The 24,799-nt window shown below is 36.0% G+C and overlaps 1 protein-coding gene across 3 annotated transcripts; it reads left to right on the top strand.

The window, feature by feature from the left end:
• The first annotated feature begins 553 nt into the window (after nucleotides 1-553).
• Nucleotides 554-24,799, top strand: LOC128547456 (uncharacterized). Of its 3 annotated transcripts, XM_053520367.1 has the most exons (18): nucleotides 1,312-1,525; nucleotides 1,649-1,712; nucleotides 3,229-3,387; nucleotides 3,683-3,802; nucleotides 7,266-7,403; nucleotides 8,125-8,235; nucleotides 8,562-8,672; nucleotides 10,139-10,338; nucleotides 11,961-12,243; nucleotides 12,711-12,923; nucleotides 15,241-15,381; nucleotides 15,671-15,832; nucleotides 16,802-16,934; nucleotides 19,449-19,582; nucleotides 20,226-20,336; nucleotides 22,339-22,449; nucleotides 23,214-23,406; nucleotides 24,661-24,799. In XM_053520367.1, the coding sequence occupies exons 2-17, from the start codon at nucleotides 1,649-1,651 to the stop codon at nucleotides 23,366-23,368; spliced, it is 2,346 nt and encodes a 781-aa protein (XP_053376342.1). In that variant the 5' UTR covers nucleotides 1,312-1,525; the 3' UTR covers nucleotides 23,369-23,406; nucleotides 24,661-24,799. The 3 variants fall into 3 exon arrangements, 2 of the variants coding, with proteins under 2 accessions (XP_053376342.1, XP_053376343.1); XR_008366570.1 differs by lacking the exons at nucleotides 23,214-23,406; nucleotides 24,661-24,799 and having other exon boundaries at nucleotides 554-1,525; nucleotides 20,168-20,336; XM_053520368.1 differs by lacking the exons at nucleotides 1,312-1,525; nucleotides 1,649-1,712; nucleotides 3,229-3,387 and having other exon boundaries at nucleotides 3,696-3,815.

Raw genomic sequence — 24,799 nt, forward strand, 5'->3', positions numbered from 1 at the left:
GTGACTCGAATTCAGAATAAGTTGTTTGAAGCTCAATCAATAAAAAGTATATGAAGGTTAGATCTCTTGAAGAGTATATTAGGTGGGTGGGATATGGTATATATGTATGTTTATATTTATTGTTAGAGCTTCAAGCGCCTGTGGTTCTATATATAACCTTCTGCGACAACACCAAGTTCATCGTTCGTCTGATTTTAAAAGTCAATCTACCTACAGGGCAGATGTGACTATTAATTAACTTTTAATCGAGCTTGTAACAGGAAACATGCAAGGGATCGTCAGCTCAAAACTACACGAACGAAGAGAAAGTTCCTGGAAGCTGAGTAATTGATTTTTCCCTGATGGGGGTAGCAGTCTACCCTACAGAGTTCTCATATCATCTCTACTTTATTTGTTTTCTCTCTCCTTGATATATTATGAATCTACATACTAATCCCCAATGATAACGTGATTCCCGCCGAAACGCGAGGACGAGTCTAATTCATGATAACTGATGAAATAACAATGCATAATGCTTGCACATTACTTGACAAGCAAATAACAGAATTTAAAATATCCACTAAGTATATGGAAACATAGCTCAGTTGGGTAAAATACAGACAAGAATTAGATATAAGCGAATCGTTTTGTGGGTTCGAATCCTCATGAGGATTTCTTTTTTTTTTCAGATTTTTTTTTTATTTTTCCTATTCGTTTTCATTTTTGCTTCCGTATTTTTGTTCTTTGATTGTTTGTATTTGTATATATGTCTTAATTTAACACAATAGTATTTTCATTATTTGCATGGATAAAGTGCATGTATTTAATCAATATCATCTTTTATATATAATAAAATATTCTGATCTGCCATATCGCTTTTAGATACCTCTCTGTCGTGTTTTCACAGAGCTTATGAAGGAATGTTAATGTTTATGCAAAAGTGAAATAAAAATTGACTGTCGATGCTGAGTTTCGAACCCACACGGCAAAATATCTGTTGAACATGCCACTGAGCTAATTCGTAATTGGTACAAAATCTAGAAAGATTTAGATTGCAACATGTTAGAAAAATGTTGAATTCCCTATGTTCCATTTTAATCTATTTATAGTCATGTTTGTAAATATCAAGTTATCGTTGGGGCATATTAATAAGCTTAGATAATGTGGCAGTTGACCTCAATACAATAGACACTGTTTATTTTCTAATACAGGTAACTAATAATTACTTTGCAATATAGCCCCTACATAATTTTATGACGGATTATCTTTGAACACCCCTGGACTTATTGGACTCAACTGCCACATTATCAAAGTTTATTAGTAGTATATATTAATCAACTTACGCCATGCGGAACAGCTACGCAGTCTGCATACTGGGTCACATGAAAACGACAATAAACAGTTTTTGTTATTTTTTATTTGTGAGCAGTGCAAATCGCGTTATACACGCATTTTACTATTTTGGATTATTAGATACTTTGCACGGGCCACAAGTTTTTATTGACCGGATGAAATACAGACGTATTAGTGACAAATATCGATCCAGGTAAAATGTATGAAAAAACATATTTAACACTGTATTGAACGTGTGCTGCGAAACTTGCATTTAGAACGCGTTCGAAACGTGCGTTTCTGCAAAAGTGAAATTGTAATGGTTGTTTTGTTTCAGATGTGTTTGAAGAAACTGAACGTGTATTGTTTGTCACTTTCGCTTTTATTTTGGATGGTTGATGGTAAGTAAGATTTTTATCTTAAACTTGATTTTTGTGTGTACATTTCCAGTTGTGTTTCATATTGCCAGTATCAATTTATATGAGGATCTTCAGGCCTGGATCCAGAAATATTTGACTGGGGGCACCAGTGCGAGGTAGGTGTGGCAGGGGAGGGGGCATCTGTGTCCATGTTGGGCGGGGAGGGGGTGAGTGCGGTCGCTCCTATAAAGGTTTTGATATACAGGTATGAAATGATGGCCTTTGGTGCATATTGGGGATATAAATATTTAGGTACCAGAGGGTATTCCCCTCACCTTATGGTGGTGGTGGTGGTGTGTGTGTGTGTGTGGTGGTGGGGGCGGGGTGGGGAGGGGCAAGGGGACACTCCCCCTGGAAAATTTTGAAAAGCAGGTATGAAATGCTGGGCTGTTGTGCATTATTTTAAGTCTAAATTTTGAGATCCGGGGAGTGGTTCACCTCTCCTTTTAGGGGGGTTCTCTCCCTGGAAAATTTTGAAATATAGGTGTGAAGTGGATCGAGGCCTCTGGTGTGTTTTGGGGTCTAAAATTTGATTTTACAGTCTCTTGTAAAGTAATGTCATAGTATGTCCATAAAGCATACTTTTTTCATCCTGGTATCCAATTTGAAAACAAAGTACACAATAAAAGAAATTACCACAAAATGTGCCACTGTTCACAATTTTTTATGAGAATTGCTGACTATAAATTGAACAAGGTCAAAATAATTTGATAGTGTATTTATTCTTGAATACATTAGATAAAAATCTCAATACCTTGGATTAAGTTGGATAATTGATAAGGATTAGAGTTGTGAGTTTACTGTTATAAATAAGAAGTGTTTTCTTGAAAGTTGCAGCTCCTATAAGTTTTTTCCGTAGGTCTGATAAGTAGCTCATTAGTGAGCATGCTGTTACTGAAAATAGTGTTTACTTTGATTATTGACATTTTTAAATATTTCATAGCAAGAATATATTTGCTCATTTGTCTTTTTAAAACTTCCAAGTTTTGCCGGCTTAAAAAAGGACTATTACGAAAACTGCCGAGATTTATCTTCTCTTAAACCTACATAAAATATTTGCAATTCGTCTGGAGCTCAAGAATAGAATCATTATATTATTAAAAATAGCAAAATATACATTTGAAACCAGTTTCATAGTGTCATGAAAATATGCGATACTTTATCTAGTATTTAGGTAACTCTACCAATTCATTGCCAGCCAGTCAAACATCGCAAGTTCTCGACACAGAACTGAAATATGTCAATGAGCATGTCAGAATAAAAACTATAAAGGCCTTCTTGTGATTCATCGTTCAGATGCTTCAGTATTTAACCACTCGGTCTAACGTCCTCGTGGTTCAATTCCTACGCATCTGAACTCTGAACCTTGGTAAATTAGACGATAAACCACTCGAATGCCTTGATTATATGTTAAATAAATGTTCAAAAATGCAAAAAGAGAAAGACTGTATAATGAATAATCTATAGCAATAGATCTAGTCATTTATATATTTTCTAGGTGGAAGTTTACCATGGCCAGATTTCGAGAGTGGATGGTTGCCTATTATAAACGGCCTCGAACATGTTGCTCGACTTAATATTGACCATGGTTTAGGAGAAATTCCGGTTCTTGTTGATGTGTCGGTAAAAATCAAGGACCATATATTCCCGGCCTCAGGTAAACTACTTCTTTAATCAGTAGGTTTACTGGTTGGAAAATTTCGTACCTGTCTGGGGTGTGAGGTAGCAAACATGTTAGATAGAAATTAACAGAAAAATAATTACAGAAAGTGTTTTAAGCTGTTGCTTCCAGTTTTTAAGTAGTACATTGTATATGACCTTAAAACTTATTTGCTTTCAAATATTTCGAAGATTGGTTTGTATATTATGATAAAAAGCATGTGTAATGGTACTATATACGTTTAAGATGTTCTGGATGTCAATCTCAAAATACAGAGTTTCTACATTTTTAGGATTTCGACCTGATCACCCGAAAGAGAGATCTGGACCAGTTGTTTATATATACGATGACATGTATGTCAATGTATCAACGTCTCCTATAGAAGATCCACTGTACAGAATATTTCCTCGAAGTAAGAGTTCTATGTAAGGCATTATGCTACATACGACATGTCACTATTTATTTCATTAGCCCACCATCATCAGATGGTGGGCTATTCAAATCACTCTGCGTCCGTGGTCCGTCGTCCTTCCGTCCGTCCTTCCGTCCGTTAACAATTTCTCGTTATCGCATCTCCTCAGAAACTACTGGGGGGATTTTGACCAAACTTTGTCAGAATGATGTATTGGTACCCTAGTTGTGTCCCCCTGAAAATCAGACTGGTTCAACAATTTTTGAGTGAGTTATGGCCCTTTGTTTATTTTCATAATTTACATAGATTTATTTAGGGAATTTTTTTGAAAATCTTCTTATACAAAACCACAGGGCCTAGGACTTTGATATTTGGTATATAGCATCATCTAGCGGTCATCTACCAAGATTGTCCAAATTATTTCCCTAGGGTCAAATGTGGCCCCGTCCCGTGGGTCACATGTTTTAATTATATAGACTTATATAGGGAAAACTTTAAAAATCTCCTTGTCATAAAGTACAACATTCAGATTTGGACCTTATGTATAGTTTTGATTGGCTAGATGAGCCTTGACATGAGTTGACCTTGATCTTGACCTAGTGACCTACTTTCACATTTCTGTAGCTGCAGCCTTCAAATTTGGACCACTTGCATAGGTTTTTGTACCGAAATAATCTTTGACCTTGACATTGACCTAATGACCTACATTCACATTTAATTTGGACCACATGCATAGTTTTGTGTTCCAAATGAAATTTGACCTTGATTTTGACCTAGTGACCTACTTTCACATTTCTCAAGCTACAACCATCAAATTTGGACCATGTGCATAGTTTTGTGTACCGAAATGAACTTTGACCTTGAGATTGACCTAGTGACCTACTTTTACATTTCTGTAGCTACAGCCTTCAATTTTGGACCGCATGCATAGGCTTGTGTACAGAAATAAACTTTGACATTGACCTAGTGACCTACTTTCACATTTTTGAAGGTACAGGCTTCAAATTTGGACCACATGTATAGTTCTGTGTTCCGAACTGAAATTTGACTTTGATTTTGACCTAGTGACCTACTTTCACAATTCTTAAGCTACAGCCGTCAAATTTGGAACACATGCATAGTTTTGTGTACTAAAATGAACTTTGACCTTTAGACTGACCTAGTTACCTATTTTCACATTTTTCAAGCTACAGGCTTCAAATTTGGACCACTTGCATAGTTTTGTGTTCTGAATTGAAATTTGACCTTGATTTTATCTATTAGCAACATTTCTCAAGCTACAGCCTTCAAATTTGAAGCACATGCATAGTTTTGTGTACAGAAATTAACTTTGACCTTGAAATTGATCCTACTTTCACATTTCTTTAGCTACAGCTTCAAATTTGGACCACATGCATGGACCACATGCACAGTTTTGTCTACCAAAATGAACTTTCACCTTGATTTTGACCTTGATCTATAGTCTTGAAATTTGGAACATTCAGAAATGGCTCAGTGGTGGGCTCCAAGATCACTCTGTGATCTCTTGTATTAATTGTAATACGAACAGATTTGGTTTCCTTTTATACAAAGAAGACGGGAAATTGTGTCCGCTGTTTGTATGTCAAAGTTATTAACGTGATAGCGGCGCGCTGGAAAAGAAACTCATTCGGTAGATATCATCAAAAATGTACAAAGTAGTGCGTGATAACGTGAACTAGAATCGAAATAATATATCTGAAACTGTGATTTGCTCTGGAATAAAAACCTTTTGCATATTAATGAGCTGGGCCTTTGTGATATAATCTCTTTGCATCTTAACTCCAAACAACGACAAATCACATCTTTTTGGATATATTATTTCTCCAACAGCAGACTGAAAAGGTGTGTTAGTGTGCAACACGTGCACAGTTATTACGTCATAGCGTCAAACGTCATTACTGCGCGCTAGAAAAGATATATCTTCAAAGATTTATGTATTAATGATCCTTGATTACGTGTAAGAATAAGATATATATACACCACTGATTTGCTGTTGTGCATCCGAACTCCAAATAATGATTTTATTCAACGACAAATCACTGAATGAGATATATTATTTCTTAAGCATGAAGCAGATTGAAAAGTGACAAATATGCTTCCTTTTATGCCATTTTCATAGCATTTCTGAATGTACCCATCTATATTTACGCTAATAGGCCAGCACATTTCTGAATTTGAATACTAGAGTAAAACGCTATAACGATGTACAGTCTGACAAATAGATATCTATAAGAAGATCTGTTTGAAGCAACCAAGCAAAAAAATGCAGATTTCGTGTTGTGATTGTGTTCTGGATAACAGCATTCCACTAAAGCCGGTGCTAGTAGTGCTAGGGACGTGAGGAGTGTTGCACATTTTATTTCCTCTCAGAATCAATTCTGCTGTTTTTCCTTTGTTTGGTTGATAACTACGTATCCAAAGAATATAAGATTTTTATAGTCTTATAGATTTTTGTTAGTGAATCGAGGTCTTCCCATACTAAGACTCAGTATGTTAAACTTTCTGGTCCTTTGGGATTATGGAGGCCGCCTGGTGTGTCTGTAATTCAGAATTCAGCATAATCCAGTCCTAGGTTGTACATGTTATTACTTCTCGTGAACAATGAAGCCGAGTCTGCTATTTTTTGTTTGGCTAGATTCTGTGCTTCCTTTTATTTACTATCTCCACAGCAGACATTAAGTGCCACGTGACAGCCAGTAAAAGTCTCCCGTGCTTCAACACAGTCTGGTATTCTTTATTTTCCTTCGGGATCATGAAGTACTTTCGGTGTGTCTGATATATTAGAATTCAGCATAAACCGTTACTTGTAGACTTGTAGGGCGTTACACATTTCATTACCTCCCTTGTACAGATTCAATCAGTATCTTGCTAGGTGTTTGCTTCCAAAGGATATTCTTCAGATTTTACTGGTCGAGTTTGTTCATGAGAGGTAGAGAAATACACACCTCTTCAGTGGAATTTCAGTTTACAGATTCATTGAGGGGGAGCCATGGTCCCAAGGACCAGAATGTCCAGGTACGGGATAACTTTTTACAGGCGCCGCATGGCACTTAAAGACTGTTGTTGCAGACTATATCTTATTGAATCTGATCATGGGAGATAATGAAATTAACACCTCTCGCACCTGTTGCAGCCGAACACTCTTGTACAATTGATTAAATGGACTCAGTGACCCAAAAGTATACTAAAACTTATCATTTTCCTGTTGAATGAAATTACGTTCTGGATGTGTGTAAAGGTTGCGTAGACAATAATCGTTACAAACATTGAGACGGATATAGCTGGAGCCATCAATAAACACTACATACAAAATAAGTAGAAAGAAAACTAAAACAGATATTGCCTGGTAAAAAGTATATTATTGAAGCTGTTGTCTCATCAACTGCACGGTTTATTAACTCGATGAATGTGTTTTTCAATTATTCTAATTTTCAAATTTCAGAACCGTCGCCCTATGAAGGGGACTACGTGAGGATAATTGGAGATGCGAATGTGCGGATTCGAGCTTGGAAACAATCTTCACTCCCAAAAGAGGACTTTAAGCATTCGGGAATAATGTTAAAAGCGAATACATCTAAAGGTTTGTAACACATTACGGGGACACCATATATATGTATATACCTAAAACACTACTTATCTTTGAATAACTTGCTTGGTTTTCTGCCCTGCTACAAAATTGAAAATAAAGCATACACACCATTTTCACAAAGCAATCTCTAACAATATACACTTCCGCTTACCCAATATTTGTTTTAAAGAATGAAGGTTTGAAAATTCAGAACAAGACGTACATTGAAGTATCCTTACAGCTACTTTATGATGTCTTTTAATGACAGATATGGATTATACGGAGAATTTCTCACCTTTGAAAGCGTAGTCCTAGCCTGTTGGTATACTTTAGTGTTTGAAATAAATTTTTGTCCAGTGGCATTGCAGTATTTTTCAAATTGTCGGGAAATTTATTTTATTTAATCAGCATTTACTTCAAGTCGTTTATTAACCCGGTAAGTCACATACTAAACAAAAGATAATTTCAAACACTAAACAGCTGCGCCAGACCAATTTGATAAACGTTTACTAATAAACACTAACCTATACTATATATGTGATGGGAACCTTTGGTTTGGCGGTATTGTTTTACATAATCTACAATTTCTTTTGTATCGTCTCTTAAACAAAATCTTATTTAGAAAAATAAAACTTTCGAGGAAGTTATGTCATATGTCAAAATGTGCACAGCATAACCAAGATCAAAATGTTCGTGGTGAATATACTCTGTGACCTTCCACGTCTTCTTACAGTTTCAGATTCCTACGCTGAAGTGAATCATAATCTGGATGAATTGCCGTGTCTTGTGGTTGTTCGTATGAAAATGTATCACGGTGATGGTACGATTATGGCTGATGGCGTTGGTAAGTCAGAGGATGAATTTATAGCTTTAGGTTACGGAAGTCAGTATCCTGAAATAAACATAACTGTGTATGGCACGGCTGCAGACATGACGGCGATTAAATGCATAGAGGTAATCAATCTAAACTTTAAAAATAAGATATTTGCTGATGGTTTAAAAAAAAAAATATTCAAACTAATATTTACCGGTCGACGAAATCACCGTATTGCCCTTGACGTTGTTTACAAATTGAGACAAATTCAATGCTGTGGAAGCAGTTGTGGCTGTTTTGAATACTTCAAACGTGACGAACTTCAAGTTTTATATAAAAAATATTGTCTTGTACAGGTTCCAGTATGCAGGTATTTGCCGATGTACCAGACAGAACGAATGCCTATCTTGTGTATGGTTATAGCAATACCACATTCAGACTGTGGGTGGACTCTTCAATTTACGGTGGTAATTTCCTTGATTATAACGAGATGTAAACTTATCTGCATATAATGAAAGGTCACAATTAAACAATAACTGTGAGTTTTAATTTAGTACCCCGGTAATCATATTGGTCAACTCAGGTTTTGCTATAGTTTCGGCTCATTTCGTGTTCAATGTTGTTGTTTTTTTATTCTCAAGATGAATACTTATTTTGATTATTAATACATGCGTGCTAAAAATATTTTCTTAAACATGTACTTAATGATGTCAAAATATGTCATGTTCTGACACTGTGGATTAATTTGATATGAGGCCACAAATTCTCTCGCACATTGGTGCGAATAAAATGTGTAGGGAACTTACTGGATACAAGGTTGTCTGATTCGTCTAAATCCAAAGAGCGAATGTCAATTAAAAGTTCGACTCTATCTCATAAAATATCGTACTCTACATGGTTCTCCTGCCGTGTCGTCAGTGTAAACAGGAGGCTATAGTATGGGCATGCCAATTGTCCAATAATTGCGTGAACCCAGGTTCACGGTCGAAAAACTAGGATTAACGATCAATAAACTAAGTTTTTCGAACGTAAAACCAGGATTTTTTAATACCTACCTATATTTTCTAGCGAAAACATAAAATAACGAGCGTAAACCGTACACTCATAGACATTTATAATCGGTCACCTATGATTTTCATACATTTCTTTAATAATACCCTGAAAATAAAACAATAAAGTATACAATCAATTAATTAATATCTTAATAATACTGGGCAATTTCACTTCAATACAACATTTGAGATTTGGTAACAACAACCGTTTGAATAACAATACCCACACTATCTCTTTGTCAAAAAAATAAATATATGCTTAGCTCCGTGTAAACGGCCGGGTCTAAAATCTTACCTGAGGTAACGGAAATCAGACGAAATGGAAACGGTCATCCATCCATCCAGATTCAGCTCATTTGCGGAAAAAGTAAACGGCCAGGAGACATTTTTCTTCCCACCATTATTTTCGTCTGGTCACATACTTTAAAGATTATACATACGTTTTAGGTCAGTCATTTGCAGATAATACGGTACAGGTCGCACAAGGTGTGCATTTTGGGTCATTTTTGCTTAAAAATTTAGTGTCCTGGAACCGGCGTTTTACTCGTTTTTTAAAACATTTAGTGTCCTGGAACGGACGTTTTACTCGTTTTTTAATAGAAATAACGGAATCGGCAGGCTGAAAATGTCACATGATGAAATGTTAAGTATATGCAATACATCCGCCTAACACTTCCCCGGAATTTTTCAAAACTGGATTTTTTATGATTTTTTTCGCACTGGTATCAGCGCAGATTTGTGGATTTTTCAAATTTACTGTCCCTTGCCCCCTTATGAATCTTTTTTTTGCCGGAAAAAATAACGTTTTGTATTTTAAAATATGCAAATACGAAAGGTCGCTACGTTTGCGGGCACGTGAATATTCACATTCTGTTTTTCAGCAATATTTGACGGCAGAAAACATACATGGTTTGACATGGTTATATCCGAGGGAGAGGCCGAAATATTCGCATGGAAATGTTCAACTATAACACCTCTATACAACCAGCGTGTTGTAACAAAATATAATTTGGGCAAAGTTCCGACGCGGTGGGACGTTGATGTTGAGTATGAGTTAGAAACCTCGCTGATTCGAGTTTCGGTAAACATGATTTCCGGGCCTTTCATTACTTTTTTAAAATTAATCAGTTATATAGTCAAACCACCAAGAAATGATGGCGTGCATTTATTTTCTACCTAAAACTACATTTTTATATGCAAAATACAGAAAAAGATAAAGGGGCTGTAAGGAGTTAAAAAAAAAGGTCGGGTACATGTATTTGTGGAAACATTTCACACTTTTTATACGTAAATCGCCAAGAAAACGTCCAGAAATCATATAAGAAATGATAAACAATTCCGTTACCCCAGTGTGACTTCACTTTTTCACTGCGGGGAATCACATGATCAAAATAATCTCTAAACCAAAATAAATTTATGAATAATGTCGGATAATATTGAAGAATCTTTTGCTGTAAATCTAAAATATAGCCTATCATATGGCAACATACATGTATCCTAAAACTACATAGATTTCAATCACAATCACCTTCTGATTATCTGGAAAACTTCAAGAAACTGATACTTCTTATTTTCCTTAGTGTTTGTAATTACAAGATATCTATTATTATTGTCAACTCCATGATAATTTAACAATTTTCATTAGTCATATGATAGGCTATGTTTAAATTTCATATCTTATCATGACAGGAAATTTATTCATGTTCTTTAAAATATAACCTTGGTTTAGAGATTATTTTGATCATGTGATTCCCCACAGTGTTTTTAATGGCACTTTTCTGGCATTGTCTATGATAATTTTTGTACTATCGGTACGGAAACTGAAGATTTAGTCATTTCAGATGCACAGTATAACTTCAACCTCAATTATCATTTAGTTAGTTTTGACTGCTTATAGGTGTTTTTTTTTTTTATTTTGAAGCAGCTTGTTTACAATATCTACAATATCTTTCCGCTACAGTTTCTATTTTGTTGTAGGCCTACTTTGCGATACGTGGCTCTATGGCTGTGTTTAGGGTGCTCTGTGCTTCCGGGAAATTATCTTTTGAAAAACTGTGACAAAACCTACAAAAACTGCCTTATCTATAAATGACCTTGACCACACATGACCATTAAACTTAAAACTGTAATGAGCAACAACTTTGTTCTTACAGCCCACATAAATGACCCACTTAGGTACATACTCACATTCAACAAACCATGTGATAAGACCTACAAACTGATCTTTAAAAAAAACAACATCTTAAGGCATACACCCTGAGTCATGATCTTGCGGCTCCTTGTTTTATTGAGCTATAGCCTTTTTTGACTTTGAAATGTATCGAGTACATCTGTACGTTGTGAATTCAACTCCTACAGTTGCCATCCAGTTCAAATGGAACTTGCATGAAATGGACATGTACATACTGCTGAGACTTTCATTTCAGATTATCTTTTTTTAAGTTATGCTCCCTTTAATAATATAGCCTGTATTATTCTGTCAAAACATTTCTTGTTTGAAAAATCTGTAAAAAATTTGATAGGGTAATTGCAAGGCTTTATTTTTAGTACTAGGTGAATACTTTATACCAATTTTAATCTTCTAAAGGCCTTTTATTTTCAAAAGATACTAAAACTGACAAATGGCTAACACTTTAAAATAGAGTGTAAGAAGATGGGCGGAGTGTCTTGATCACCTGAATATATACCTAAAATGATTTGCAGGTTCTAGCAGAAGAGCCAGGTGGTGCTAATGAGGGTTTCCGGTTTCCTGGAGCAATGCATCTCGGGTATCCAGCGCCGTCAGAAGCCGGAAATACCATAAAATATGCAACCGTCGGTGGCCTTTCTTATACATATGAAACAAAGTACAATAAGTTTAATTTTTGGCAGCCGAAATATTTCGATAATGAATCTACAATATTTATCGCAGAGTCATTTGGCTATGGAACAAATTCAGAAATATCTCACAGCGAGTCTGTCTACATTCAAAGCTGGATATACGAAGGTAAGTTAGTATTAGATTATAGACGACACCATTTAACCCATTGCTTGGAAGTGCAATGGTTGATTTATTGTTTACAAATTAATATCAATCACAGATGTCACCAAAACTGTCTCGGTTAAAAACAGGCAAAGATATAATTGTAACATTAATATCCTTGAGGAAAAATACCCTTTAGTGGACAAACTGAGGCACCAACTAGGAATGGTCAGTGTCAAAAACACCACAGGGGAGTTGAAAGCTATTCATTGTATACAAAGCCTCGCCATTTATCCAATTCCTTGTTTGGTGGCTGTTGCAGTTGTTGTTTACAAGTCAATAAAAACTATTTTCAAGTACAGCATAGAAAATCTACATACATTTGCTGATTCTTTATAACAATACTAAAATAGTAGGATTTCTCATTCTCAAAAATATATTTCAACAGTCCTTAATAATTTTGATTTGAATATATTCAAAATTGATTTCAGAGAATGGTGGATGTCCGACACCTGTCATTTCTAACGGGTTTGCGGACACGTCAATCAACGGAACGTCAACGGGGGCACAGGCAAGAGTAAGCTGTTACGAGAGGTTTATGTTGATACCAAAAAAAGATTATTACATACACGACTATGAACAGAATACAATAACATGCCATAAATTTGGATCTTGGGGGAATGTTCCAAGTTGCGTACCAAATGGTAAGTCATATATGACTTTTTATACAATATCTTATTACGATCAGAGTTCGAATAAAATGATGGATGAAACATATCAGTCACTACATCGAATGTGGCTTGATTACAAGTGTGTATTTATATGTACGGTATGCTGAAAGACTAGTGTAAACACATGTGAATTCGCGACCTCTTTCGTCCTTGCGTGCGAAAATATTTTTCTTAAAACGACCAAACGGAGCCGCTTGACCGAACTATGACTATAGTGATTGGCAGGAACCTGTTCTAGAGATATGATTTTTTCAGTGATTTAAATTCTTTTAAAATTCTAATGTATTGAATGTCTCTATTCTAAGTACAATATTGAAATGAACACATACATGCAATAATTTTACCATTTAATAGGTGGACGGATAGCTCAGTAGTTTGCACACTGGTCTTCCAATCCTGAGGTCGGGGGTTCGATCCCCGGCAGCTACTCGGGAATTTTCAGAAACGCTTTTCAGTGTTTCCCACCTAACTAGAGGTGTACTGGTCAGGAACCCAGGCAATCATTGCGTGTATCAGTGGGCTATACGTTAAAGAACCAGGCTGTCTATTCGCAACGAGCTAGGCTAAGTTAGCCGGACAGGCCTGTATCTGATTTCTGATCTCTCTGTCGCGGGGGCTTTGTCTCACTCTGTCCCTCTGGTCAGATCGCTCTGTACTATTAGAGGATGAATTATACGCCCTGTGTGGCTGCATTTGAACTATGTAAAGCGCATTTGAACGTGAAATTGATCATGAAAAGGGCTATATAAATCTGGTATAATAATTATTTCTCTGAGATTTTTTCCAAAATAGACTGGCTCATGAGTCCTATTAAAAACAAAATGAACTTTTGAAATAAATATGTTTTGATAACAATCTCTTTTATCTGTATCGTGGGTAGTCTAAACGCTCTCTCTCTCTCCTCTCTCTCTTGGTTATACAATAGTTCATCTCTGCCCGCTGCAAACCGGAAGAGCATTATCTGCATCTATAGGCAATAGTGGTCTCACACGAAAACTGTTTGGTCTGAGGGTTGCCTTACCGGTGCAGTACTAATACTATAAAATGTCGATATTCCCTACTAGGATATCTACTAATACTGTCAGTGACTTTAAATCCATTTTCCGCGCTAGAGATGGGGTGTAAAATTCTTTCTTGTAAAGGGCTCAGTCCCTTAGATTGCAGAACGTCATTTGTTTTATCCTAGTGTCAGCCCTCGTGCTTGTAACTGCCTTGACGTACACGTAGAATAACCATCAACCACTTCAGTATTATAGTATGCCTTTAACTGTGCTATAAAACTCTCATTTAGGATATTTTGTCATGTCTTGCTAGCATGCGCGGGGCTTTTGTAGCCTATTTTAATGTGCCATTCAGGCTCGCGTGCCATCGCGAGACAACGAAACTTCGTCATATCGCGTGCGGAAGCACGATTTTTGCAATACCAGATTAAATGTTTTATTGTGTTGCGTTGCGTTGTGGTGCGCTGATAGTTTGGTTTTGAGGCGTCCGTGTGCGTGCTAAGACGACACTACGAAACTTTCAAAATTTTATTATAGCGCGTTGGCGCACTTGCCAGGACGACACGACGACATGTGCTATATAAACCGCGCGCACCCCAGCGCGACATTATGAAATGTCCTATATTAGCCACCATACTTCTGTAATGGAGCACTGGCAATACACAACCAAGGAAATCATAATTTTACAAACTTGCATTTCTCGTGAATTTTAGCCAAATATACAATCGTCAATAAATAAATTACAACAGTTCTTATATTCATGTCATTTCTTACGCTTAATATGTTTAAGAAATCTATACTTATGCTAAAATAATTTTGTATTTTGGGCAATCAGGATAGGAAAATAAAACTTTCACGAACGTATATTTTAATTTGACTATCGTTGCCTTATCTGACCCATTTAGAATACGTAGAAAATAAAGAAGCTTGTCTCATAAAACAACTTTTTGGGTCTTTTTTACGGAAAGAATATAAAATGAGTTAACATTTATAGAAAAAATGTCAAAAACAAAAACATATGGATAAAGTAATTCGGTTTGGGGTTCAAACTTCTTAAGTCTTCGGCTTAAAAACTCATTATCAGCTTGTCTCGACTCACTAAATGATAATAAATAATATGTGTATCAGTTATACTCATCCGGAGAAATTTTGACAAATTATTTTAACTTTTCTTTGCAATCAATTTCAAACATTTCAAATTGTTCAGTAAGTATGAGTGATCCTTCAATATATTTACTTGGTATATATTTAGAATATGAAATATCTTCAATATTTCATTTTGTCTGAAGACAAGGGAGTGGACGCTGAATGTAACCCTGCTGTGGATAAATGTCGGGATAAACATGCTGTTTGTACTCTGATGTCGACTCTGAATGTGTATAAATGTGCGTGCAACGGAGGGTACAATAATGTTAATGGCCGTTGTAAAGGTATGAAAGCTCTTAGTTTGGTATTATAAAATAGTTCCCAGTACGGGAAAGGCAGATTGGACTAATACGGAATCTTGTTTCCGCCATCGACATTTCGACGTGACAGTTAGACTTTAACTTGTCGTGGTGTAAATTTACGCGAAAAGTCGAAAACTTGTTAACTTGACAGTTGTCATGCAAATTTCAACATGTCAACAAAAAATCAGCGTTAAAAGTCGAAATTTAAAAGAACTAAACTAACGTATTATGTCCTGTTCTTACTAGTACTTGTATGTATATTTCATTATAGCACAAGGAAAATACTTGCCAAAAGCGGATTATGACAGCGACTGGGTACCGATACGTAAAGGTGGACACAATTGGTACCTAGAGCTGGAACATGGTCTAAGGACAGTACCGATGTTAGTCGATGTTCAGGTGGAAGTTTCGGGCTATGTATTTCATGCAATAGGTAAACTGTTTGAATATTCATGTTGTTTTGCAAACCTAGGAACGGAAGCTGCTTTTGTAAACCTAGGAATGGCAATTGCTTTTGCAAACATAAGAATAGAAGTTGTTTTTGTAATTCAAGAATCGGAGGTGGCTTTTGCAAACCTAGGAGCGAAGGTTGCTTCTGCAAAATTGGAACGAAAGTTGCTGACGGAACTTATTTTCGCAAACATAGAAACGGAAGTTGCTTTTGTCAATTAAGAAACAATTGCAAACGGAGATTGTTTTGGTAAGCCTAGAAACGGAAGTCTAGTAACGGAAATATTTTTAATAAAATATAAAATGTGAATATTCCCTACTAGAATATCTACTAAGATAATATATAATACTTAAATGTGTACTAGAAATATCTACGAAAGCCTATGTTATGGCTCTTCTAATTGTACTAAAATATGATCCTGTAAAACTGGCTTCTTGTTATATTTTCTGGTCCTTCAGAATGATGGAGACCAATCAATGTTTTTGATGTAATGGTATTGAAGGGATTTATACGTTAACCACAGGAATGCGATATAAATGTAAATATTATAGATACCGGTCTTGCTTACAAGACCAAACGAACCAAAACGCGTCTTCTCAGTATGTTTGTGGAAGCCAGATCAACAGGAAAGCCACCTCTAGGGGTCAGCGATCTGGGACAAATATCAAAGCAGCTGAGTCCAAACAGTTAACTGACTTTGAGAACTACCTATGATATAGTCTTCACAATTAGAAAGCTGAACACAAACATGTTGTGTGCTGGAAATAGTTGGATCATGATTTCATTTTTCAGTTTTAAATATGAAGATTACTTCATTATATTTTGCTTTGATGTATTAATTTGTTTGTTTTGTTATTTTCTGCGGACCGTAAATTAATTCTTATCTCTCAAAACCAATGAATTTAGCTGTGTTTCTTTGGACCATAAATTTTAAAATCAACTTTCTTTCAGGTTTTTCCCCGGACCAAGGCGAGTACAGCGACCAAAACAGCGCCGTAGTGTATATTTATGATGAAAGCTTTATCAATGTATCGTCATTCCGGACACGTAACACCTGGAATGCCAATCTCATGTCAAGGAGCAAGTATACTCTATAACTTACAATAATATAATAGAGTATCATTAGATCGTTTTGACAGTAATCAACGCCATCCTAGTCCTCGTATCATAGAATAAGAGGGCGTAATGATTTATTGTAAATAAGAAAATATGCACTATACTTTAAGATGTTTCTATATCCTATTTTTAATTATTAATGAAAAACTTAGCGTTTTTATTGAAATGCTATGTTTGACTCCTACATTTTATATATCGCATCCCCAGGAACCCATTCAATATGTCACCGTTATAGTGATGTCAGAACCCGTTTGCTTGTGACTACTTCCATCTATTGCACCGTTACACTTTACATGTATATCTTATTGAATGGGGACCGGAATCACAGCGATGTTATCAACATTCAAATATTTCAAGCAGTTCAAGAGTACATCAGGGAAAGTAGAAGATTTTTATGAGCACTTGATCATTTATTATTACATGCTTGTTGCCACCAATTTACTATCCGAATGAATATATCTCATTTATTGTTTAATTCCTTCTCGGGACGAAAGATCAGAATTGCTGAAAAATAGCTTATTGCCTGTTCAGTATGAATTTATAATCACCAGTTACAATGCGCATTAGTTGAAGTTATTCATTTTGAGCAAGGCAGTTACGGATGTGCAAAGATTTACATATATTTTCCTTTGTCCTTAGTGGTAATTTACTTTTATACAGACTCGTATTGATCGGATAAATTGAAATGTTATATTACTTTAACGTAGTTTATATTGTGCGGTCATGTCTTTTTGTGTGCGCATGCGAGCAAATTTACTTCCGTTTCTAAGGATCTCGCCAAGTGTAAATCCCTCTATTGCTTGGTAGGAAGTATTTAAGGCTGGTGTGGTATTTCTGTAAAAGAAGAAAAAGCCTTACGAAGTTCTGTTATCATGGTGAACTTGTTATATTAACGTTTTTGCAAAAAAGAGATGATACAAGCCTTCTATATAATAGAGTGACCCCATTTATTCTCCCCGTCAAACGGTCAGCATGGGTCGGGGAACCATCCCATACTGACCTTACAATAAGTATAGATTGACTATTCAGAATACATACAAAAGAATAATACAATTTCAGGACGCTATTTTCTAACTTAAAATTATGAAGAAAAAAGTGAAAACATTTTCGAAAAGTAATAAATAAATGGAGGAAAAGTCAGATGAACAACTGAAAAAAGAGTGTTGAGTTGCACTAGTTTCCCTCGTCTGTTTAATCAAAAAAGCCATGTAAAGTTTGATTAAATATCTCTTAAGTTGTCATTTATCAACGCAATCATTTTGTTCTAGCTTAATTCGGTTGTTCAGTTTAACTTTGAAGGCTTCAAAAGTTGGTAAAATATTTCCTGGAATTTACATTTACAGATTTGATTTTTTTGCAAGCATAAGAATACATTATATTTTCCTGTCATCCGTCAAACACATGAAGACTTTTCTATTTTTACATCAAAACTTTTACTATTGATAAAATGATACACTAGGCTCCAGTAGTGTTGCACATATTGACATTCCCAAAAAAGGTGATTACACAAGAAAAAAAAGAACATAACTCTTCTATTTTGAAAAACGAAGAAGTTGTGAAATTTAGGCTCAGCAGGACGTTGCCGGGGGTAGGGGTGGGGGTGGGAAGGGGGGCAGGGGGACCACTGTCGGATAATTTTAAAAAATACATCATCATTTTTCATATATTTTGTTACTTAACTTTCAATAATACTGCTGAATGTAAATGCAGGAGTTGCGCTTCTAAAGGCGAGGACTCTAAAGCGTTGTTTACTTGTAATGTTTTCACCATGTATGCAAAATGAATGCTGTCAATGTTTCATAATAACACCAAGGTATCTTGATGTGTCAATAACTACTTCGTTGTACAAACCTAGCTGAAATCTGGGTCTCAATGATACAAAAGCAAATCTGCAATGATCGGTGCGCATTTAGACTAGTTATTTGTCTATCGCCATATCTTATATATTAGCTTAATAGCTGTCTAAAAGTTGGTGTTTGGGAAGGGGATGGAAGGGTGTGTGTGGGGGGAGTGGGGGGGGGGGGGGGGGGGGAGGTCAATGAGGTCCGACCAGATGAACCTACCCATATTTTCCCTGAAAAGTTTTGGACAACAAAAATACGTTCTTCTCCCTATTGGCAATACAATGTACACAGTGTCAACTGTATACTTCAATATCTTTCTCAGATTGGCCTTTGTGCCTTTGTTTATTGTTATTTTTGAGAAAACCCAGTTTTTGGGTCAAAAGTATGGGCTTGAGTGTGTGTTTTTGGAGGAGTGGGGGATGCAAAGCATATGCTCCCCTCATCTGCTCCTAGCCTACGTTTTAGATATGTTAATTAACAAAAATCTCAATACTTTGCATACCTGACCAATGATCCACATGGTTATTTGTAAAATGTACACTGTCGTGAAACAAACAACATGCGAATATTAAAATGTTAAAAGTAAGTCACAATATAATGCAGTAAGTAATAGAATCTTAACTCTTTATTCAAGGAAGCTATATGTGGGATGGATTGCAATACCACTGGAAGGATTACGGTATGGTGAGAGCACAAGCTTGGAAATCCGAATCACTTCCAGTTCCGGATTTGTTAGACGACTCGAGAGTGCTTCGTGCAAAAAGTTCTACAGGTAATAGCCATGTAGATATATATGATTCTATCTGGAAAGTTAGAGACTAAATTCGACAGTGTTGTATTAAATTTTGCACATATTTACTTGATTTTAAAGTTTCGCCTTTGTTGTACTCGGATATTTCTAGATACATGTAATTACGTCGACTACACTCGGCCTATATATTTTTAAAAGGAACAAATAAAAATTCTAACATGGCTCGGTTTTATTGGCAGTTAATCAAAGTTGAAGGTCAAGTTGTAGATTAATACTGTGCTAAACAAAACAAAAATTGACGCGCGGACCGGTAAGAGAGCGTTATTAAGTAAAATGACGTCAAATTGCCGCTTCATTACTTCCCGAAAGAAGTCCAGCATAATTTTTATCAAAATATTTCAGTTGTAGTCTTATGGCAACCAAAAGATAAAGGTCAATCCAGGAAATAAAATGCGTCATCCATCATCTTTATCGTACCAAGGCCTACTGCAATGGACGAGCACGTACACTCAAAATGATTTACTGTATACTCGTGATAACTGTCACAGAATTAGCGTATCTATTTTTAAATTAATTTATATTAATTTTATTCTTTAATATTTGCAGTGACAGAGGCTTTTACCCAACTCAACAGTATACATTTGAAGTTAACGTTTCGTTTCAGACAGCGACTCTTTTTATGAACTGAAACACAATCTAGGAGAATATCCCAGTCTTGTTGTTGTACGGGCTAAAATGCAGCATAATGGAAGTACTTTCTACGCAGATGGAGTGGGTACGTAATAGAATATTATGTTTAACTTGATTATTCTGACAGACTGAATCCTATAATACAAACATTACTATTGCTGTGTTATGATTCATTTAATTTACAATAATCAGTAAATGAAATGGATTTAAAGTACATGTATATTGTTACATGAGTGTTCCAATAAAAAGCCATTTATATTTACCTTTCAAAACTAGTTTGAACCGTGTGCAAAATACGCAGTTATATAAAACTGATTTTTTTAAACAATGTTCATCAGAGTTTGATCTCTCTCATCCTCGCTCTTGGTTTCCGGGCAATGAACACTGACTCAAACGGTTTCGGTCAATGAACACTGGCTCAAACGGTTCCGGTCAATGAATAGTGGCTCAAAAAGTTCCGGTCATTGAACACTGGCTCAAACGGTTCCAGTCAATAAACACTGGCTCAAAAAGTTCCGGTAAATGAACTGGCTCATACGGTTCCGGTCATTGAACATTGGCTCAAACAGTTCCGGTCATTGAACACTGGCTGAAACGGTTCCAGTCAATGAACACTGGCTCCAACGGCTCCGGCTTTGAACACTGGCTCAAACGGTTCCGGTCAATACATTGGCTCAAACAGTTCCGGTCATTGAACACTGGCTCAAACGGTTCCGGTCAATGAACACTGGCTCAAACGGTTCCGGTCATTGAACTGACTCAAACGGTTCCGGTCAATGAACATTGACTCAAACAGTTCCTGTCATTGAACACTAGTTCAAACGGTTGCGGTCAATGAACACTGGCTCAAACGGCGTGTTCCTAGCTAGAGGTTTTAAATACATGCTATAGGATCTTTGTGGGTATTCATCGTTTACGCCATCTGACAAATGATGCCCTAGAAATGACATACACATTAAGCAAGCTCTTGTCACCGCAGATGTGCAATGACTTCTGCCAGTCAAATAGTGTCTGTTTGAAACTACAATTCTAAAGTCATGACGGCAATGTTTAAGAAATATTCTAACACGATCCGATTCAATTTCCTATTAAACAAAGAAGGCTGAAAACAGTGAATTATTAGACAACAAATCACTGTTCTGACGTCACAAGTATTACGTCATAGCGTCAAACGGCATAGCGGCGCGCTGGAAAAGAAACCAAATGAAAACGGGCAAATATTTAATGAATGTCGTCAAGGATGTACTTAAAATCCTTGGAAACGTGTTAGAATCGAAATAATATATCTCATTTAGTGATTTGCTCTTGTATAAATCATTGTTTGTCGTTCAGATGCGTATTATTATATCACTCGGGCTGTGCCCTCGTAATATAATTCCTTCGCATCTGAACTCCAAACAATGATTTATTCAGCGACAAATCACTGCATGAGATTATTGGTACTCGTACTCATGAATACAGTGTTCCTTGCTAAAATACTCGGTACTGATGAGTACAGAGTACCTTTTTAAAATACTCGGTACTCGAGTAGTTTGTCCAGTACGCATGATGAAATGTTTGAACGATCATAACATCTTCTGAAATCTTGATCAAAGTCAAAATATATTTAAAAAAAGAGTTCGTCAGCACCCGTCGTGCAAAGGCAGGGTGACGTATACACAGGGTGACGTATTAAGCCAAATTTACACGTCAGCCCTCTTTCAGCGAAAAAAGAAGTAGTGGTAGAATAAAAACTGTATGACAGAGAAGTGTATGAGTGATATCTTTGAAAATGTTGCAATGATACATGTATTAACGGTAGACAAAAAAATTACATGTCTGAGTAAGACAGGTGTTTCTCAACCATCGGTTTTCCATTCCACTCTGTCCCACGAGTTTCTCCCTGTCTTCCACAGGCAATAACAGTAAGTCAGTTGATATCGTTATAACCTTTTTTAAATAGCTTTATATAGCGGCTTCAACTAGAAGAAGTGCTCCATTTATTGTTGATTTAAACCCCCTAGATTAAATGCATGAAGTGAAACAATATTCTCTCAAATAATGTTGGAAACGTTGGAATTATCGCTTCCTACTTTTGTATATTCAAGGATCAGCTCTAAATGTATTCTACAATGTGCCCGGCATGACTAACGCTTTTCTTGTCTATGGATTTAGTGGTGAAAGTGTGCGCGCATGGGTAGACTCATCAGAAAACGGAGGTAAGTTACCGAGCCAGACTTGCATATCAGTCATGTTTAAACGAAATAGAATGTTTCATTATTCTGTCAGAATTCATGTGATTTTCTTAAAATTTCATAAAATATTTGTCATTATTTACATAACATGAAGGAAATGACAAGATAATTTTACAACGTTGGTTAAAATGTCGGTAACTCGACTTAATCGGTCCCGACTATTGTTAAACAGATCGACATGCATGATCATTTTTCAGCTAACATATTTTTGTTGGTTTTGAAGTCACAAGAGCACAGTTATTGCTTATATGGTGACATTCCAACTTTAAATGGTTGAAGAAGACCCTAGGGCATTATTTCACGCACGGTCGGGCATCTTGGTAAAACTATCGCACTTCCGTTAACAGATGGACGATATCCTCACATGAAAGAATTCTACACCAAAGCTACGGCGGAGAGCGGCAAGAGATTCGAAGTCCTTAACCACTATTCCAAGGAGGCCCTTTTTTCCAGTTAACACCCAAATAATAATGAATATTGCGAAAACCTTAAACCAAAAATTGAAAGTGCATTCTCGGTTTTCCAGATAAATGACTTTGCGATGTCAAATCCGGTTACTCATGCGTTCAGAACTTTTTTTACAATAGGACTGTAATTTGCATTAAAAATAACCATTTATATACATACACTATCTTGTAGAATTATGTTTTGCGATCCAGCTTCTATTTTAGTTAAAGGTTATATGAATTACTTATGTCTTTAATTTTGGCATGTTTTGTTTGTTTCAGCAATATTTGACGGCAGGAAACACACGAAATTTGACATTATTGTCACTGAAGCAATCGTTGAAATTTATGCGTGGAAAATATCAACCTTAACTCCATTCTTCACATATATGTTCTCCTTAGATGACGACAGATTCCCAGACTCTGTTGAATTTTGATGAAATTTAGGCTTGGTGATGCACTCAATGTAGCTGTGGTGAGAACTTTTACAGGCCATACTTATAACATGAAGCATTTGAAGTTTTTCATTAGAAAATATCTTAACTTGCTAAAATATTTTAGCTAAATAGTAACTCATTAAGCGGCATTGATAAAATCAGTAAGAAGACAAATATTATTTACATTTTACCAACGTGATAGTCCGCCAGCTCGGCTCGCGAGGGAGAGCGCAGTTCTACGGATCATGGGATCGTAAATTCGTCCCAAGGCCAAGACCAGGCGTATGTTTTCTGTGGACAATGTGTCTGGCATCATTTGTCCTACACAAAATATATGTGAAAAAATTGGCAGTTTCTTGCGGAGTTAACGGTCCATCGGTTACACAACTGAAATACTGTTTGATAAACGGGGCAAAACCAAAAGCGAACTATATTTAACTGAGCATTTATCTATATTCCTTAACTCTAAAATATTGGTTTTAAATGAAAATCTAAGAAAAGTATCGAATATCTTAAATAGACAACTCTTAAGAGGTATTATCAAATATGGCCCTAGTTTAAGGTAGTTCTGCACATTCGGTTCATTTTTTTCTACGAAGTAGTATTTGATTAAATCATGATATTAAAAAAACATTCTGAATATACTAAGAAAACTTGGCAAATAAAACTGATAGGGTCGCGAGTTTAACTTTTTGCGCCTATGGGAAGATCACAATTTCGATATCATTTACGCTAACAGAACCTTTTCTACAATGTAGATTTTAATTAAACTTCTCACAGACGTAAATAAATGTATGGTTTGTAAATGGTGAAATAAAGATAGTAGGTCCTTATGCTTATTTTTGAGATATTTGCCCATGATTAAAGAGAGCAGATTTTAGGACATTATATGAAAGATTTTAACGTGTTAAACGTTATGATATTATATCTTGTGGCGTTACGCCATTACTTCTGGTTTATCAGACGTGCAGAATTACCTTAATTAGAGATATTGTCTGAACCGCATTAAAAAAATGATGTACTGTACTTTTCTGCCACGTATGCTGGAACTATAGGCTTAGGTACTACTTACAACGAAATTATATACATGATATGAACAATTTACATTAGACGCTGAAATATTTCTTTCGAGTTTTTAAGCTCGGATTCGGCTCGTGGATTTTAAAATACAAAGTAGGCTAAATACTGTATTTTTTTATGCTTTTTGTGGATTTTGAAAGATTGCTGCAGTGTTGAAAGTATGCTTTTAAACAGATTTTGAAGACCATCTATTGTAATATTTACAAATATAGGCAGAGATAAGAGATCCTACCAGCCTGAACGAAGGCTACCGGTTTCCAAGTTCGGCCTATCTTGCTGACAGGGATGGATACCGCAAAGACGGGAACGCCAGTAAATGTATATTTGGAGGATTTACTTACGGTTACGAAC

The sequence above is a fragment of the Mercenaria mercenaria genome, chromosome 12 (assembly GCF_021730395.1).
Source record: "Mercenaria mercenaria strain notata chromosome 12, MADL_Memer_1, whole genome shotgun sequence".
NCBI lineage: Eukaryota > Metazoa > Mollusca > Bivalvia > Venerida > Veneridae > Mercenaria > Mercenaria mercenaria.

Coding starts and splice junctions, on each gene's coding strand:
- LOC128547456 (XM_053520367.1), top strand. CDS start 1,649: ATGTGTTTGAAGAAACTGAACGTGTATTGTTTGTCACTTTCGCTTTTA. Junction 1,713..3,228: donor TTTATTTTGGATGGTTGATG/GTAAGTAAGATT, acceptor TATATTTTCTAG/GTGGAAGTTTACCATGGCCA. Junction 12,924..15,240: donor TCCAAGTTGCGTACCAAATG/GTAAGTCATATA, acceptor TTTTGTCTGAAG/ACAAGGGAGTGGACGCTGAA.